Below are 17,676 nucleotides of genomic sequence, written 5' to 3' on the forward strand. Positions count from 1 at the left end.
CCAGTGCCCTAATCCTTTGAGCCACAGGTGCCGCCCTCCAAGTCTATTCTTTACCAGTTATCTGTCCTAGGGTAATGAGAACCAGCAGAAGTAAGTACATTTTTGCTTTCTTCAAACTCAGCCTAAAAAATCCCCATTCTTTAACTTTCTGAGGAAAAATGTCTTCCCTTATTTGTGCTAATTAAAAAAATACAGATAATTACCAAATAAAATGCTGCTTTTCTGAATGTGCATCACACAGTCTTGAAATGAGACGTTCATACCAGATTTTACCCATGAATTAAGTGCATATGAGATTATGCACATTTTTTGATGGCTATCAAGACAAAAAAATCAATAACATATTGAGCCTAAAATCAAATGATGAACCATTAGAATAAGCACACACAAAAAATTCAAACTTAAAAACATATAATCAACCTATATACCGAAACTGTAATACTCTGTTCAGGTTTTCAGCTATATCTCGCCGTTTTAATAACGCGATCATCTCCTCATCTAAATCAGCCTTCTTCTGAGCTGGCACATATTTTATCAACATATCTTGTTTGATTTCAGAGTATTTATCTTCAAGATGTTTCATGTATTTAGTGAGAGCATCTAGATTGACCGATTCCTGGAGAGTCATGCCTGATGGAAAAGGGAACAGATCAAACAGGCCAAGCCATGCACAGGACTCTTGTGTTCAAATAGCAAGTTTTGGCAAGATAGTGCACTATGTTAAGGAATAATTCAGAAAGGGTGCATAGAATTAGCATAAAATTGCAAATGGCTAGCGGTTTTAAACATCATCAGGGAAAACTCAGTGCAGATTGTTCTGAGAAGTCTTAGCATTTGAAAAAAAAATTTTTTAATGACCTCATCACCACACCCTGAAAACCCCTACATATCACTGTTACACAATAAAATTAAGAGCCTCTGCCTAACAATGAAGAATTTATTAGATTTCTTTCTAACCAAATCTCCCATTACTCTACTAGAGCTGAGTGATCATTTTGCACTTGGTGAGAGTAGAGACTAGAATCACTTTTAAATATAAAATTGCAACTAGCAAATGACAAACAAGGTATTTATAAGTACAAAATAACTGACAAATTGACTACACGCCGAGAAGGATGATGAAAACTGAGGAGAATTAATCCAGGGAAGTTTTTGGACTAGAGTATCAGAGATATACAAAATTACATGTATACATGCCCGCCAAAAATCTTCAGTGCTCTCTCCCCTCTATTCCTTATTCCTAACACACATGTGCTCATCCACACACATGCACGTGCACAGACACACACACATATCCCCCACTGCCTCTTTCTCACGCAAGCCAATTATAGACTTTAACATAGACATGCCTCAAAATATTCTCCTCCAAAAACTTCCCTGGATTAATTCTACTCAGATTTAGTCACCTTCTCAGAATTTAGTCAATTTGTCAGTTATTTTGTACTTATTAATATAAGTATCTTGTTTGTCATTTGCTAGTTGCAATTTTATATTTAAAAGTGATTCTAGGCTGGGCGCCTGTGGCTCAAGCAGCTAAGGCACCAGCCACATACACCTGAGCTGGCGGGTGCGAATCCAGCCCGGGCCCACCGAACAAGATGGCTGCAACCAAAAAATAGCTGGGCGTTGTGGTGGGCGCCTGTAGTCCCAGCTACTTGGGAGGTGAAGACAGGAGAATCACTTGAGCTCAGGAGTTGGAGGTTGCTGTGAGCTGTGATGCCACAGCACTCTACCCAGGGCAACAGCTTGAAGCTCTGTCTCAAAAAAATAAAATAAAATTAAATTAAATTAAAATTTAAAAAATTAAAGTGATCCCAGCCTCTACTTTTACCAAATGAAAAATGATCACTCAATTTCAGTTGAAATCCTTAGAAGCTGAATATGGAGTAGCTCATTATTTCAAGATAGAACTGCTTCTACTGAAACCAAATCAGGCTTCCTGAAATTTTGACCAGTTAATCTTCTCTCTGAACAAACACTAACCCAAATCTTTAAAGTTTTGAATACTGTTATTTCCCCCACCCCAGGTTCAATATTTTCAATTCTACCTACTCATCCTACAACCTCTCAACATCCTGGACATACTCCAATTTCTTTCTTTTTTTTTGAGACAGAGCCTCAAACTGTCCCCCTGGGTAGAGTGCCGTGGCATCACAGCTCACAGCAACCTCCAACTCCTGGGCTCAAGCAAGTCTCCTGCCTCAGCCTCCCAAGTAGCTGGGACCACAGGTGCCCGCCACAAAGCCCGGCTATTTTTTTTTGGTTGTAGCCATCATGGTTGTTTGGTGGGCTGGGTTGGATTCGAACCTGCCACCATAGGTGTATGTGGCTGGCCTTAGCCACTTGAGCCACAGGCGCCGAGCCATACTCCAGTTTCTTAAATGTGGCAGCAGTATTACATGGAAGATGTGGAACAGTGGATGATGACATCTGCATGAATCAACAGTATCATCAGAACTTAAGACACTGCAGTTCTTCCATGTGTGATATGACACCAGGGGTTCTCAGACGTTAGAGTGCATGGGAATAACCCAAAGGACTTGCCAGAACACTGCCGGGCTCCATCCATCAAGTTTCTGACACAGTGAGTTGTGATGGGGGCTAGGGTGATCCTGATGTTGATACAGAAATCACACTTCAAGAGCCACTGCATTATGCTTTCCATAGCCCAGCCAGACTGGAACTCTTAATTTTTTAAGGTTGTTTGAAGTTTTTTTTTTTTTTTTAATTCCCTTGGATCCAGCTAGAGTCCTGACTAAAGTTGTCTATACAACATATACTTGGAAGACACATACATATCAGCGATTTATATTAATTTGTGTAATAGGTAATAACTGAAAACAGTCAGGATTTCTCTCAAATATTTTAAACAAAATACAGTACCTGGAATAGGTTTTGAAGGATCTCTGACGAAGGTATATTTTATTTTTGATGTGTCATACTCTGCCCTAAGCTCTTTCACTTTATCTATCTGTGATTGAATCTTTGAGGAATTATTTTCAATAATCCTCATCCTGAAAAACAGAAAGTCTTTGTTATGTTTCTTTTAATTAATTGAACTCTTCAACCATAAGATTTAAAATAAACACTGTTAAGTCATGACTTTATTTTGGCTAATCATCATTTTGAACTATTACAGCCCAGGAGATTAAAGGACAATGCCCTGACACGTTAACTAACTTCACGAATGAGGAACAATTTGTTTTCAGATAATCAATAAAATCTCATACTGATTCTCAGCTCTACTGGAAATTCCTAAGTGTCAAACATAATCATCTGACCACAAAATACTATCTATTCCCTTTGATAAAAAATTACTTTTGTTATTTACAAAATCATTTTTGTAAGAAATCATATTCATTTCCTGTGGCTGTTGTAACAAATTACCACAAACTTGGTGATTTAAAGCAAAGGAATTTACTATCTCACAGTTCTGGAGGCTAGATGTCCAAAAATCAGTATTACTGGATGAAAATCAGTGTTGTCAAAGCAGTGTCTCCTCCAGAAACCCCGGGGGAGCATCTGTTTCTTTGTCTTCCAGTCTCTGGGGACTGCAGACATTCTGTGACTGCATCACTTCAATCTGTGCCTCGGTGGTGACACTGCCTTCTCCCCTACCTATTAAAGCTCTGTCTGCCTCTTGTAAGGATAACTGCAGTTGTATTTGGGTCTCATCTCAATAATCTAACTCAAAGTCATTAATTTAATCACATATGCAAAAATCTTTTTCCAAATAAGGTTAACATTTATAGGTTCCAGGGATTAGAACTTTGAGGTCTATTATTCAGCCTACTATAGTAATTTTGATCCTAGAACTAGGACCATTAAAGACCATTAATTAAATTATTTTCAAAAGACATTCAAAGCACAGTTAAGAATATTTGTTTTTTTACTCTTTTTTTGAGACAGCAACCTCAAACTCTTAGGCTCAAGCAATCCTCTTTTGCCGCCTCAGTCTCCCAAATAACTGGGACTACAGGTGCCTGCCACAATGCCTGGCTATTTTTAGAGGTAGGGTCTCATTCTTGCTCATGCTGTTCTCCAACACCTGAGCTCAATCAACCCACCTGCCTTGGCCTCTGAGAGCGCTAGGATTACAGGCATGAGCCACCATGCCTACTTTTTACTTTATTTTTGGTCAACATGATTTAAGTGTGCTGCAGAAATTTTACTATAGGTTCAAGTGTACAGTGAGATAAAAAAAAAAAAAGGCTGAAAAACACTGACCTAGAGGGTGGCAGGAGATGAGGAATTTGGTTAGATATGGATCAGATACTAAAGATGGGGGATTCTGGCTGAACCTACTGGATCCTACTTGATAGGATTCTTGCTAAAATTAGTTGGCACAGAGATGAGTATGCGAGTCAGAAAAGTTAGCCTAGTTGAAAACTGTTTAGGTGGGTCTGAGTTTGATCAGGGAGAATCTTTCTTAATATATAAATGTCACAGGGTTTTTGGCAAGTAAATAACTGCTGCCTGCTTCTCATTATTATATGCAGTTCTTGAAATAGGCACTGTAGAAATAAAATATCCTTTGGCTTTATTCCAAATAAATTTGTGCTTGTAAAAGAAAAGTATGTTAAAGGCAAACAGGCTGCCAAAACCACTGAAGCAGGGACTAAGCCTACTTGTACATGAATGTTGCCAGTGGCACTATTCACAGCCAAAGTTGAAACGATCTGAGTGTCCATCTACAGATGAATGTATAAGCATCATGTAGTACACATGTACAATGGGTTATTTGGCCATCAAAAGAAAGTTTCAATACAAGCTATGACAAGAATGAGAAAGTCTAATTGTTGCTCCTTTCTATACTACTTTATAACCTGTTTGGTTTTTTTTTTAATTTCAGGTTAATGTGAGGGTACAACTAGGCTACAGTATTTGTACTGTTAGGAAGATTCCCTCTCACAGTTGTGTTCCCATTTTTGGCAATTTCACTATGATGAATCTAGTTGAATATTTCCTAGGATTGATCATGCTTGGGCATCTTTGGGTTTCTTAAATCTGTGAATTGTATCCTTTACCAGTTCTAGAAAATTCTCAGCCATTATTTCTTCAAATATTGTCTGTCCATATTCTCTCCTCCTTTAGAGCTGTGATTAGACATAATAATATGATCTTCTCACTCTATCCTTCATATTGCTATAATGGCTTTATTGATATAGTTCACACACCTTAAAATTCACCCTTGGAAAGTGCAGAATTCAGTGAATTTTAATATATTCAGTTACACAATCCCAACCACTATTTAATTCCAGAACACTTCATTGCCCCCCAAATAAACCTTGTATCCATCGGTAGTCTGCTAAGCAGAAGGCAATTTTCCATGCATTCCTTAGGGGTTGAAAAGTTTACCTGCAGTTTAGCCTACTAGAGTGTAGCCCTCTATTACCCTATCTTCATATGGTCAGAGTTTCCTAGACTACACCACATGGGCAGATCCTGGGCTTTGTTTTCTATACCCTGTGACACAGTAAAAACTGAAACTTTATCCACTCATAGGTTGATGAGCACTTGGGTTGGTTCCATATCTTGGCAATTGTGAATTGGGTTTCAATAAACATGCAAGTGCAAATGTCCTTATGGTAAAATGATTTTTTTTCTTCTGGGTAGATACCTAGTAATGGAATTTCTGGGTCAAATGAAAGATTTATTTTTAGCTCTCTAAGGATTCTCCATACTTCTTTCCAAAAAGGCTGCATTAGTTTGCAGTCCCACCAATAGTATAAAAGTGTTCCCTTCTCCCCACACACAAATGCCAGCATCTGCAGCTTTGGGACGTTGTGATGTGGACTACTCTCACTAGGGTTAGGTGATGGCTCAAGGTGGTTCTGATTTGCAGTTCTCTATACAATGGAATACTATTCAGCCATAAAAAGACAGAGATGTGACATCTTTTATTTTTTTCTTATCTTTTTTTTTGGGGGGGGGTAACATCTTTTATATTAACCTGGATGGAGGTGAAGAACAGTTCTCCTTAATAAAGTATCAAAACAATGGAAAAGCCAGTATCCAATGTACTCAGTACTAATATGAAACCTGTAGATGAACAACTGCACACCCACATGAGAGAAAAACATAATGTAATTCAAGTAGGGGGAGAGAAGGAAGAGGGATGGGAAGAGGGAGGGGGATTGGCAAGTGCTCACTTAATATGCCCCATGTAAAGGTATGGCACACCTCCTGGGTGAAGAGCTCAACTACAACTTGGACTTTAGGTAACAATCACAAAAAATGTAACCTAATCATCTGCACCTTCACATTAAGCTGAAATTAAAGAAAAAAAAGAAGAAAAGAGAAAAAAAGGACTGGGTGAGGTGGCTCATGCCTGTAATCCTAGCATTCTCTGAGGCTGAGGCAGGTAGATTGCTGGAGCTCAGGAGTTGGAGACCAGCCTGAGCAAGAGCCAGAACACTGTTTCTACTAAAAATAGAAAAATTAGCCAGGCATGGTGGTGTATGCCTGTATTCCCAGCTACTCAGGAAGCTGAGGCAAGTGGTTTGCTTAAGCCCAGGAATCTGAGGTTACTATGGGCTATGACACCATGGCACTTTACCCTGGGGAAACAGCAAAGCTCTGTCTCAAATATATATAGAGAGAGATAGAGAGATAGAGATATACAGTTATAGATACACGTTGTTACTGAACAGAACAAAAAAACCACCCTGAAATGTAAGGGAACTAGTTTTAGTAAATGTTCCACAGGCTCAAAGCAGAGTTGGTCTGCTAATTTGCTCTAATTACCTTTTGTCTTCCAATAGATTTTTGCCCTGATAATCTCTTATTATCTCACTGGCTTTTTAATGCTATGGAAAGATTTTTGTTGCCCCAAGGTAGAGTACTGTACTATTATGGTAACCTCAAATTCCTGGGCTCAAACGATCCTGCCACCTCAGCCTCCCAGAGTGCTAGGACTTCAGCTGAGAGCCATCATGCCTGGGAAAGATTTTTTACAAATATTTTATGTAGCTGGGTGTGGTGGCTCACACCTGTAATCTAGCACTCTGGGAGGCTGAGGTGGGTGATTGCTTGAGCTCAGGAATTTGAGACCAGCCTGAGCAAGAGTGAGACCCTATCTATAATAAAAGTAGAAAAACTAGCCAGCATTGTGGAAGGCACCTGTAGTTCCAGCTACTTGGGAGGCTGAGGGAAGAGGATTATTCAAGCCTGAATTTGAGGTTGCTATGAGATAGGATGCCACGGCACTTTTCCCAGAGTGACAGAGACTGGGAAAAAAAAAGAGAAAAAAATTATGTAACATTATCCCCAAGAAGGTGGTCCATCCCAACATCTAGCCAGTTGCATAAACCAGAAATAGAAGTCAAATATTGCATAATTTTCTAAGTTGCTTTAAAAATCTAAGTAACTTATCTAAATCTTTAAAAATCAAAATAATTTATCTGTCATTTACCAAATACACACTGAAAATGTAAGACTACTCTGTAAGAGTGAGCACTTTATTCTCTCTCAGTAGGTTACTTACCTTTGTGTATCACAGGATTGAAGTGCTCTGATTTAGAGCGTAATTGTGAAATTGCACTATGAAGAAATTACCTGGAGCAATTACCTACATCCCCCATTTTATGATACTACAATGTGCTTCCAATTATACCAACAGATGTCATATAATTCTCAAACCAAATCAGCATTTGTTTTAACTTTAAAATAAGTAACAAATACAGTAATTTCAAGTTAGGAGAAGAGGGTAACATAAAAACATGGCTTTAAAATAAAACTGAAATTCAAAAAGACTAAGAGCCTGGCATTATAATCAAGCAATAGTTAACGCTTTGGGGGCCAGTTACTAATATACTTACTTTGCTTCAAGTTGGATTATTCTTTTCCTATGATATACCAAAGCCATGGGCTCTGCTGCCAAAACTTTAAGCCTTCTGTGAAGGAAAACTGTAGTTCTTCGGTCTTTCTTTAGTGTCTCAATAAAGGCATCGTATTCTTTTTTGATTGAAGTAAGAATGCATTTGTATGCAGTGACATATTCTATTACCTGAAATATGATTTTTCTGCCTATGGTACTGAATTTTTTTCTAGAAAACTGTGGATCCAAAGCCTTGCAAATAGCATTATAGATTATTTTTAAAATGAAATATGAATACCAATTAGAAATGTAAAAATTGTACAGCAAGCTCAAACATACCTGGACAGTAAAGAAAGTATTTATCAAATCTGTGCTCTTTGAGGATTATTACAGTAGATACTGTGAGCTCAAACTCATGTAAAAAAGACCATATTCTTGTTCTGCTTGGTATAAACACGTACATTATGTCAGTTAAAACTAAGATTAGTCCTAATTTTCCCAACTCTTAGCCTTTTAAATATAATTATATATCTTTTCTTAATCCTTCCAAATCTAGCCTCTGACTTCACTTAAACCTTAAAATCCTAGCCTTTCACTCCTTATTTTTTCTAACCTATCAGCTCCTACTGCCTGGTCCACAGTCTCAATTCCTAGCTGCACTTCTATTTCCAAGATATCAAAGGCAACCATTAAAAAAACAAACAAAAAACGAGAGCAAAACCTTCATCACTATACATAGCTTCCAGTGGTGTGTAAGCAGAGACTACTCCTGGAAGGGTAACAGAGGAAAACCGAAACAGTGAGTGCCTGTGGAGAAGGAAAAGGGTGAGTGGGGGCTGAGATGACAAGGCCCCGGCTGCCCATTGCACACTCTCCTTCACTGGTTTATTTATTCATTTATTTTTTTGTTAATCTTGTGTATGCATTGCCCATGCAAAAATAACTCATTACATTTTTAAATAAGTTGGAATAGGTAGGATCAATCTACAATTTTCTCTAAAAGCTGCAATTATGCTTTGTATTTTTGCTACATCTCTAGCCTCTGGTATTCTCCACTGGTTTGCTTTATAATATCTAGAAAAAGGTTATCCAGAAAGACACCTATCAAGAAATCATATAAAAAAAAGAAATAATATTAAAAAATTATTGATCAGTGGCAAGTTAACAGAAGAAATTTGAGCGGGAAATTTGGTTGTTTTTTTGACATGACCATACTACCTATCCACCCAAATCAGGAACCTTTAATAAAACAGAGGTCATGAATCTGTGGCCTTCTAAATGAAGTGCCCTGCTGACCGTCTTCCACTTCACATACCTCTGTGATGCACTCCAGCAATCCAAGATAACGCAGATATGTTAATGGGTAGCTAAGAGACTTAGAGTGATACCATGATCAGATCTCATGGCTGCTTGCTAGGAGAAAGAGATTTGAAAAAAGCACTCCTAAGACCTTTCATAATGCTCAGAACAGGTGTTAGAGGATGTGGCTTGGCATGCCATGGGCAGAATACAGCTGGCAATTTTGCTTGACCCACAAAATACATTAAAACTTAAGAAATTTCACCCCGAAACCATATTTTTCAGCTTTCCTTAAAATTCTGAAAAATCTAGCCATATGGAACCCCCAATCCTTAGTGGCAATAGCAGCAGCTTTAGATTTGCACCGGTTCTACATTTCACCAAAATCCCTATCATTCTTTATTCTCCCATAGCCAGCCTACTTTACTCTTTTATACTACGTTCCTGGTCTCTGCAGACATTCAAGTTTGAAACTCCTATATTAAGTGTGCCATTAATCCCCCCCCAAAACATAGCCATACTTACCAGGTACAAGGGTCTGAGAAAGAAGAGGAATGGTATCCATTCCACCCTCAGCTCCTAAACATGGATCTGAACTATTTGTACAACATGCCATAGGAACACAACAGGCCAGCCACTTTCCAGAGGGTGGTTGCCTCCATGTGTCACCCATGTCTATAAAGGCTCACTCTTCCCAGCTAGGGTCTTCTTTGCTTACTAGGTTCTTAGCTTGCTCTACAATCTACCCCCAACTGTTGCTATGAGTTTCAAGCCCTCCAGGTCAAACCATCTATTTTTTATTTAAACACAATTTGTTCTCTGGTTCCAAGTACCCAGAGTTACAAACAGAGTGTTTTATCTTTTGCCCAATTAGATCCTTCCAAGAGAGTAGGAAGATCAGAGAAGATAGTCATTAATACTTCATTAACAATCAAATATGCTAAAATAATGTGAAATTGAAAGAGGCAGATTATCTGTTATTGAGAAGCTAGAAGAAAAGTTTCTCGGCTCGGCGCCTATAGCTCAACCGGCTAAGGCGCCAGCCACGTACATCTAAGGTGGCGGGTTCGAATCCCCAGCCCGGACCCGCCAAACAACAATAATGGCTGCAACCAAAAAATAGCCGGGCGTTGTGGCGGGCGCCTGTGGTCCCAGCTACTCGGGAGGCAGAGGCAGGAGACTCGCTTGAGCCCAGGAGTTGGAGGTTGCTATGAGCTGTAATGCCATGGCACTCTACCCAGGGGGACAGCTTGAGGCTCTGTCTCAAAAAAAAAAAAAAAAAAAAAAAAGTTTCTCTAAGTACCAAATGATTTCCATTTCAGATTCCCTCTCAATCCTGAAGAGTAGGATTCTTAACCAAGTCCAATGTATAAGAAAAAAAAAAGCTAGGTAAAAAATTAGGATCTTGGGCGGCGCCTGTGGCTCAGTGGGTAGGGCGCCAGCTCCATATACTGAGGGTGGAGGGTTTGAACCCAACCCTGGCCAGATTGCAACAAAAAATAGCCGGGCGTTGTGGTGGGCACCTGCAGTCCCAGCTACTCAGGAGGCTGAGGAAAAAATAAAATGTTTTTAAAAAAAATTAGGATCTGTAGGCAAATTGTGATTGTTTATGAGGAAAATAGGTATTTCTTAAAGAGCAAAATCAAAGACGTAAAGTCATAACATTTTCTAAGCTCATCTCCGTATTTCCAAGGTTAAGTCCAATCAAACCTCTTGTTCATCATGCCAGTCTAAACCTCTAATCTATAAAGGGTCTCAATTTAATATGCTAGTTCAAATCTAGAGCAAGATTTAAAACTCTTCAAACTCCTGAGCTCTGGTGATCCTCCTATTTCATGCTCCTGAGGAGCTGGGACTACAGGTGCACACCAGGACACTTAGCTAGTTTGGGGGCATTTTTTGGTTTGTTTTTTTGAAATAGAGTCTTACTTTGTCACCCTCGGTAGAGTGCTGTGCTGTTGTAGCTCACAGCAACCTCAAACTCTTGAGTTCAACTGATTGTCTCAGCCCCCGAGTAGCTGAGATTACAGGCACCTACCCAAACACTTGGCTATTTTTTAGAGACGGGGTCTCACACTTGTTCAGGCTGGTCTTGCACCTGAGAGCTCAGGCAATCCACCCTCTTTGGTCTCCCAGAGTTCTAAGATTACAAGCATTAGCTATTTAAAAAAATGTTTTGTAGAAGGTCTAGCTATGTTGCCTAGGCTGGCTTCAAGTGATCCTCCTGCCGTGGCCTCCGAGTGCCTAAAGCAAAATTATAATGATACCTCAACCCCAAAAAATAAGGAACTATCAGGTTCCTGCTTACAGCCTAATTCCTAATTAGAGGATACCTTCAGACGGAAATGTTAAAACCATTATCAGAGAGCACAGCCATGTTGCTGGTCAAAAGCAAATACTCTGCTCTTAAGCCAAAGTAACGGAAACACTCGATAACAGATAATTTAAAGAGCATTGCATTTTCCCATTCATCTCTTTCTGACAAACTGGATAAGCTTCTCAACTAACAAACAGAATGTGGTCAACCAAGCAGTGGTGTTACTAAGGCAGGAATATCAGTTGTCCAGATAGATCATTTCTACTCTTGTGAAAAGTTCATTGTCTTAAAAGCATTAAGATACCTTATCAAAAACATTTCGGTATATGATGTAATATTCATCAGCAGGTCCTTCCTCATTACAGCCCACTCTTTCAGTTTCTGTAATAATGTATCTTTGCATACTTTCCAAAAATTCCTTGTCACTTCTACTAATGATAGGAGGGAGGACTGTATGTTTATTGATTTCTTGGACTGACATATGTCAACAATCTGCACACTTGTTCACCAGAGAAAAGTTAAATTTTGAGCTGCTTTCGCAACAAAGCCAAAACTCTGATGTGCCTGAAAGAAAAAAAAAAGACCATCAATTAATCCAAAGGTTTAAAAAAATTAATTCAAATATTGATCTTAAAAAATGTGTATTTATTTCAGAAAAGCAAATTTCCCGTAGGTCTGTGTCTGAGATAAACGTTTCACTCTATGAATTAAAAGGGTTATGTTACCCTACCACCATGTGCGGCAGCATCTCTGCGACAGACACACCCGACACCAGTCAATTAAGAACTCTTCTCTTTCTAGCCAACCACAAACCCTCTCACATGTATCATATGATGGTTTCTTATGTTTAACTCAACACTTTCTAATAAAAGGGTTAGTAGCTTATTTGTTTCATGTGAGAAAACAAGTTTGTAACCCTTTCGATGACACAAACAAGGTCAAATACTTCCCTACTCCAGTGCCTACCTGTCCCAGTCATCGTCACCCAGCTATGAATACTTTGTCTTTATGGTAAACTTTATTAAAATTCTCATCTTTATTATGAAAGCAATATCAAAAAGTAAGAGGTCAGGGATTCTACTGAAATCCATCCACCAATGGTGTCAGACATTACCCTTCAGGGTATAGTTTTCCAGCAGCTGCGTTACACTGCTTTTAGGAAAGAACTGTTACCCAGCCAAAGTTGGATATAGGATACAGAAGTCGGTTCCAATCTAGTCACATTAACATCAAACAGAACCCTGACTTCCTTAACAATGTCTGGCAAGGCAAAACATTTTAACTTTATTTCCAGTTACAAAAGTATATACTCACAATATAAAATTTGGAAAACATTACCCAAAGAAAAAGAATGAAAAAAATCCCCAAATTATTCAGATTACCACTACCCAAAATAATCACTCTTTAGTATTTTAGAATATTTCCTTCCATTTTTTTTTTTTTTTCCAGACAGAGTCTATGTTGCCCTCGGGAGAATGCAGTGGCATCACATCTCACAGTAACCTCAACCTCTCGGGCTTAAGCGATTCTCCTGCCTCAGCCTCCCAAATAGCTGGGACTATAGGCGCCCTGCCACAATGCTCGGCTCTTTTTTGTTGCAGTTGTCATTGTTGCTTAGCTGGCCCGGGCTGGGTTCCAACCCTCCAGCCTCTGTGTACGTGGCTGGTGCCATAACCGCTGTGCTACCAGGAGCAAGCCCCAATCTTTCTTTTTCTTTTGGAGACAGAGTCTCATTCTGTTGCCCTTGATAGAGTGCCTGGGTTAGCTCACAGCAACCTCAAATTCTTGGGCTCAAGAGTTCCTCTTGCCTCAGCTTTCCAAGTAGCTGGAACTACAAGTGCCTGCCACCATGCCCAGCTACTTTTAGTAGAGACAGGGTCTTGGTCTCGCTCTTGCTCAAGCTGGTCTTAACTCCTGAGCTCAAGCAATCACCCACCTCGGACTCCCAGAGTGCTAGGATTGAACACATGTGCACAGAGAGAGACAGAAGGAATAGCACATGCCTTCCAATCTTTGTAATTATAAAAATTAGGATCAAGCCTATTCAGTTATGTACCCTTTTCATTTAATATGAAAAGCATTTTGCTGTGTTAAGTAGTTTCAAAAACATGATTTCTAAAAGATTGCATCATATTTCATGGTACGATATTCCATAATTTATTTCCCCAAGATAGGACATTTTACCATTATAAATGTCTAAATCAATATCACTATGTTTTGGCAGAAAAATTAATACTTGGTTATCTTTAATAATATATACAGCCTATAGACACTGCCTGTAGGCTATATGTACAAGAGACACCCAAATAACTTTGAAGTTTAAAAGTCCAACTTTATCTTAATGTTGAACTGGATAACATAAAGTCAATTTATAAAGGAACAGAAAGTAGGTCCTACAACACAACAAATGGATTAACACCCTTCCCAAATGAGAAAGCAATTTGTTCTTTCCACTCAACCAGTTTGCGCTGAGTATCTACTAAGCACCAGTTACTGTCTCACAATGAGGGATTCAGCAACAAACAAGAGAAAGTCTGGTTCCTTCCAGTTTACAATCTAATAGAGGAGGAGACAGACTATAAATAAATACTGTAATTTGAAATAGTAAAAGATAAAGGGCAAAGGAGGAAGGAAGGAATGTAATCACTGGGGAGTGGGTAGTCACATCTGAACACCAGTGACTTCCTATAGTATCACCTATAGGATAAACTCCAAGTTCCTTTACTTGGCCTATTACTGCCCTGTAGGAACCAATGACTATTTGACTAAATCTACTGTCTTCATGTCTCCATTCTTCTCTCCACAGCCCCCACTGCCTTCTCTCTTAGGGTCCTCCATAATTCTGTCCCCGCTACAGAGCCTCCTCCCGCAGTCTCCGTTCCCCCACCCGCCACCCCCCAAACACACACATACGGCTACTCTCATTCACTTGGCTTTTTCTCATTCTCCTTCTGAAGATCTCACGTATTTCTCAGTCTGCCCGGCAGCCCACTCGGATTCCCTTCCCGGGGAGGCCCGGGGAGTGTCTGGTAGACCGCTGACTCTCCGCCCCTCACGGGCCCTGTAAATGGACGGCTCGGTGTCCCACAACCTTTTTTCGCCCCTTAAACTTTCCCCCCAGTCATCTCTGCCGTTCCGACCCTCCCCGAAATCACTGCTCTGCTGCAGCCTTCCTCCGGTCTTCACCTGAATCCCTTCTGCAAGCACCAACTCAGGGCTTAGAGATAGTAACTAGGGAATCTGGGGTACGGCGCTGCACCTTGGGACAAGTAGTCCTGGCTCGAACAGCAATGGAAAACTACAAATCCCAGAATACAATCCCATTTCCTCCCTTTCCGCAAGGAGCCGCCCTCCACCCACTGCTTTTTAAAGCTCCTGTTAGCCACGTCGACTGAAGGGGAAAAGGTTTTTTTTTTTAATGTTTTAGAGTTGTTTAAATCTACCATTTTGAGAGCAATCTGCAGGCTAAAGTGGGAAGTAAGCCCAGGGCTACAGAGAAGTGAATTTCGCAGCGAGTCGGGCGCTGAGTTAGACAGTCGCCCCGAGAGCAGTCCGGCATTCGGGCGGTCGCCTAAGGGCTGGGGCCTTCGGCGGGGGCGCCGGGAAACCCCGTGGGCCGGCGCCGCGCTCTCCCTTTCCGATCCGCCATCTGCGGTGAGTGTGTGCTCTGGGCCGCTCTCCGGCCAGCGACCTTTGCATAGCCTTCTCGTGTGGCCCTAGCTCTAATTCTTTTTCTTTCCCCCACCTTCAGGTGGAACCGCCACCAAGATGCAGATTTTCGTAAAAACCCTCACGGGGAAGACCATCACTCTCGAGGTAGGGGCTCCGTGCGGTGGGGAGGCCGAGGCCTGCTTGAGGTCCCGAGGTGGATTTGGGGACCGGCGCTCTTTTCCAAGCCTTTGAACGCGATTTTGGATTTGAGTTTTGACTCCAAATTAAGGGTTGTTTTCTGACCAAAGATCTAGAGCTGCTTTTTGGCGTTTAGAGAGGTTCCGGCAAAATAGTCATAGTCAAAGCAGGAGACCTGCGGCGGGGCAGTAGTTGCAGCCCTCGGCCGGGCGGGCGCGAGCACGTGTGGCTCAGCAGCCGCGTAGGCGCTGGGGTAGAGAAGAGGACGTAAGCTCGCCGTTTGCAGTCCTGGGCGGTTTCGCACTGGGTGGGTGATCAGCTTTTTTGTAGGCTTCTGTCCAACCCCCCGGCTCGGTTCTGTGGTAACTCCAAGCAAGTTACTTGCAGTTTTTAATTGTGAAAGTATTGTGCTTGAATTTTAAACTCATAGGTTGAACCCTCGGATACGATAGAAAATGTGAAGGCCAAGATCCAGGATAAGGAAGGCAAGTAATATTTTGTGGTTTAGGAAAATTAACCTGTAGTGATGCCAACCTATGGTGGGATGGAAAGAAAAAGGTCAGATTGACAAGTACTATTTGGATGACACAGTAGAGTAGATACTTACGTGCACAAAGATTCCTAGATTGGAATCCCTGCAGTATATTTCACTTACATGAATCTGGACAAGTTTTTAAACTGACTGCTCATGTAAAGGTTTATATATTAACACACGTTAAGTGTTGTCTTTAAATGTAAACTCCGAAAACATTGAGAACCAGGCCTAGCCTGTGGTAAGAGCTTAGTGACATCTGTTAGTACCACTTACTTGATTTTGGGTTATTACTTTGTAAGTCTGAAGTACATAGGCTTGTTCTGTTCTGACTGTTTTGGGTTTTTAAATCAGGAATTCCTCCTGATCAGCAAAGACTCATTTTTGCTGGCAAGCAACTAGAAGATGGACGTACTTTGTCTGACTACAACATTCAAAAGGTCAGTTTGGGAGAGAAGAACAGCTTTTTTTTATTATTATTATTAAGTCATAGCTGTGTACATTAATGCAATCATGGGGTACAATGTGCTGGTTTTATATACAATTTGAAATATTTTCATCAAACTGGTTAACAAAGCCTTCACTGATCCTGTTAAGACATTTATATTCTACAGCTAGTAAATTTCACATGTACCCTTGTAAGATGCACCTTAGGTGTGGTCCCACCAATTACTCTTCCCTCCACCCATCCTTCCCCCTTCCCCTACCTCTCCCCTTTCCCCTTCTTGGGTTATAATTGGGATATAGCTTTCATAGTAAGACTGGTACACTGGATACTTTTTCTTCCATTCATGAGATACTTTGCTAAGAATAATATGTTCCAGCTCCATCCATGTAAACAATGTAAGAGGTAAAGTCTCCATCTTTCTTTAAGGCTGCATAATATTCCATGGTGTATATATACCACAATTTATTGATCCATTCATGGGTCGAGGGGCACTTGGGCTTCTTCCATGACTTAGCAATTATGAATTGGGCTGCAATAAACATTCTGGTACAAATATCTTTGTGTTATTATGTGATTTTTGGTCTTCTGGATATATACCTAGTAGAGGAATTGTAGGATCGAATGGCATTTTTAGATCTCTTAAGTGTTCTCCAAACACTTTAAACATCTTTCTAAAAGTAACATATTAGTTTGCATTGCCATCAGCAGTGTAAAAGTGTTTCCTTTTTTCCACATCCACGGCAACGTCTCTGGTTTTAGGATTTTGTGATGTGGGCTAATCTTACTGGAGGCTCCCTTTTTTGAGACAGTCTCAAGCTGTGGCCCTGGGTACCTGACTGCCTTGGTGTCACTGCTTGCAGCAATCTCCAATTCCGGTTCAAGTGAACCTCTTGCTTTGGCTGAGGCTGGTCTTAAACTCATGAGCTTAAGCAGCCCACCCAGCTCGGCTTCCCAGAGTGTTAGGATTGCAGGCGTGAGCCACTGCACTCAGCCTCATTTTGAAAATTTTGACATGAAAATGAGATTGGCAGCAGAGCTCTAGGTGACTGCTGTAAGCTTTGAAATTCTAGATTTTGCAGGTTGCATCCTATGGTGTAATTTAATGTGGTTTTTATAATCCCATATAAACTAGTAGTTAAGAATCAGATACTTCTTCCAGGGCAGGGCCCAAGACTCCTTTGTATGTGGTATTATGTACTACTATTGCATTAATTGGATGATGTTTGTCCATTCTTTATGCAACATGAAAGCCTGTTTCATCCTCTCATCCATTAATAGGAGTCCACTCTTCATCTTGTGTTAAGACTTCGTGGTGGTGCTAAGAAAAGGAAGAAGAAGTCTTACACCACTCCCAAGAAGAATAAGCATAAGAGAAAGAAGGTTAAGCTGGCTGTCTTGAAATACTATAAGGT

General features: G+C 40.4%; 2 protein-coding genes across 2 annotated transcripts in view; one reads left to right on the forward strand and one right to left on the reverse strand.

The window, feature by feature from the left end:
• The window catches only part of CLHC1 (clathrin heavy chain linker domain containing 1), a 46,938-nt gene extending 34,941 nt beyond the window's left edge, over nucleotides 1-11,997 (reverse strand). The window contains exons 1-4 of the mRNA XM_023512082.1: nucleotides 11,740-11,997; nucleotides 7,821-8,008; nucleotides 2,884-3,014; nucleotides 429-630 (exon numbers count right to left, since the gene is read on the reverse strand). Coding sequence (XP_023367850.1) covers nucleotides 429-630; nucleotides 2,884-3,014; nucleotides 7,821-8,008; nucleotides 11,740-11,916 — 698 coding nt within the window. The 5' untranslated portion in view covers nucleotides 11,917-11,997. The remainder of the gene's footprint in view (nucleotides 1-428; nucleotides 631-2,883; nucleotides 3,015-7,820; nucleotides 8,009-11,739) is intronic.
• Nucleotides 11,998-14,998: 3,001 nt separating this feature from the next.
• The window catches only part of RPS27A (ribosomal protein S27a), a 3,518-nt gene continuing 840 nt past the window's right edge, over nucleotides 14,999-17,676 (forward strand). The window contains exons 1-5 of the mRNA XM_003787926.3: nucleotides 14,999-15,089; nucleotides 15,187-15,251; nucleotides 15,715-15,769; nucleotides 16,171-16,256; nucleotides 17,543-17,674. Of these exons, the coding sequence (XP_003787974.1) occupies nucleotides 15,204-15,251; nucleotides 15,715-15,769; nucleotides 16,171-16,256; nucleotides 17,543-17,674 (321 nt within the window). The 5' untranslated portion in view covers nucleotides 14,999-15,089; nucleotides 15,187-15,203. The remainder of the gene's footprint in view (nucleotides 15,090-15,186; nucleotides 15,252-15,714; nucleotides 15,770-16,170; nucleotides 16,257-17,542; nucleotides 17,675-17,676) is intronic.

This window comes from Otolemur garnettii, unplaced genomic scaffold (genome assembly GCF_000181295.1).
Source record: "Otolemur garnettii isolate 467f Iridium unplaced genomic scaffold, OtoGar3 scaffold00024, whole genome shotgun sequence".
NCBI lineage: Eukaryota > Metazoa > Chordata > Mammalia > Primates > Galagidae > Otolemur > Otolemur garnettii.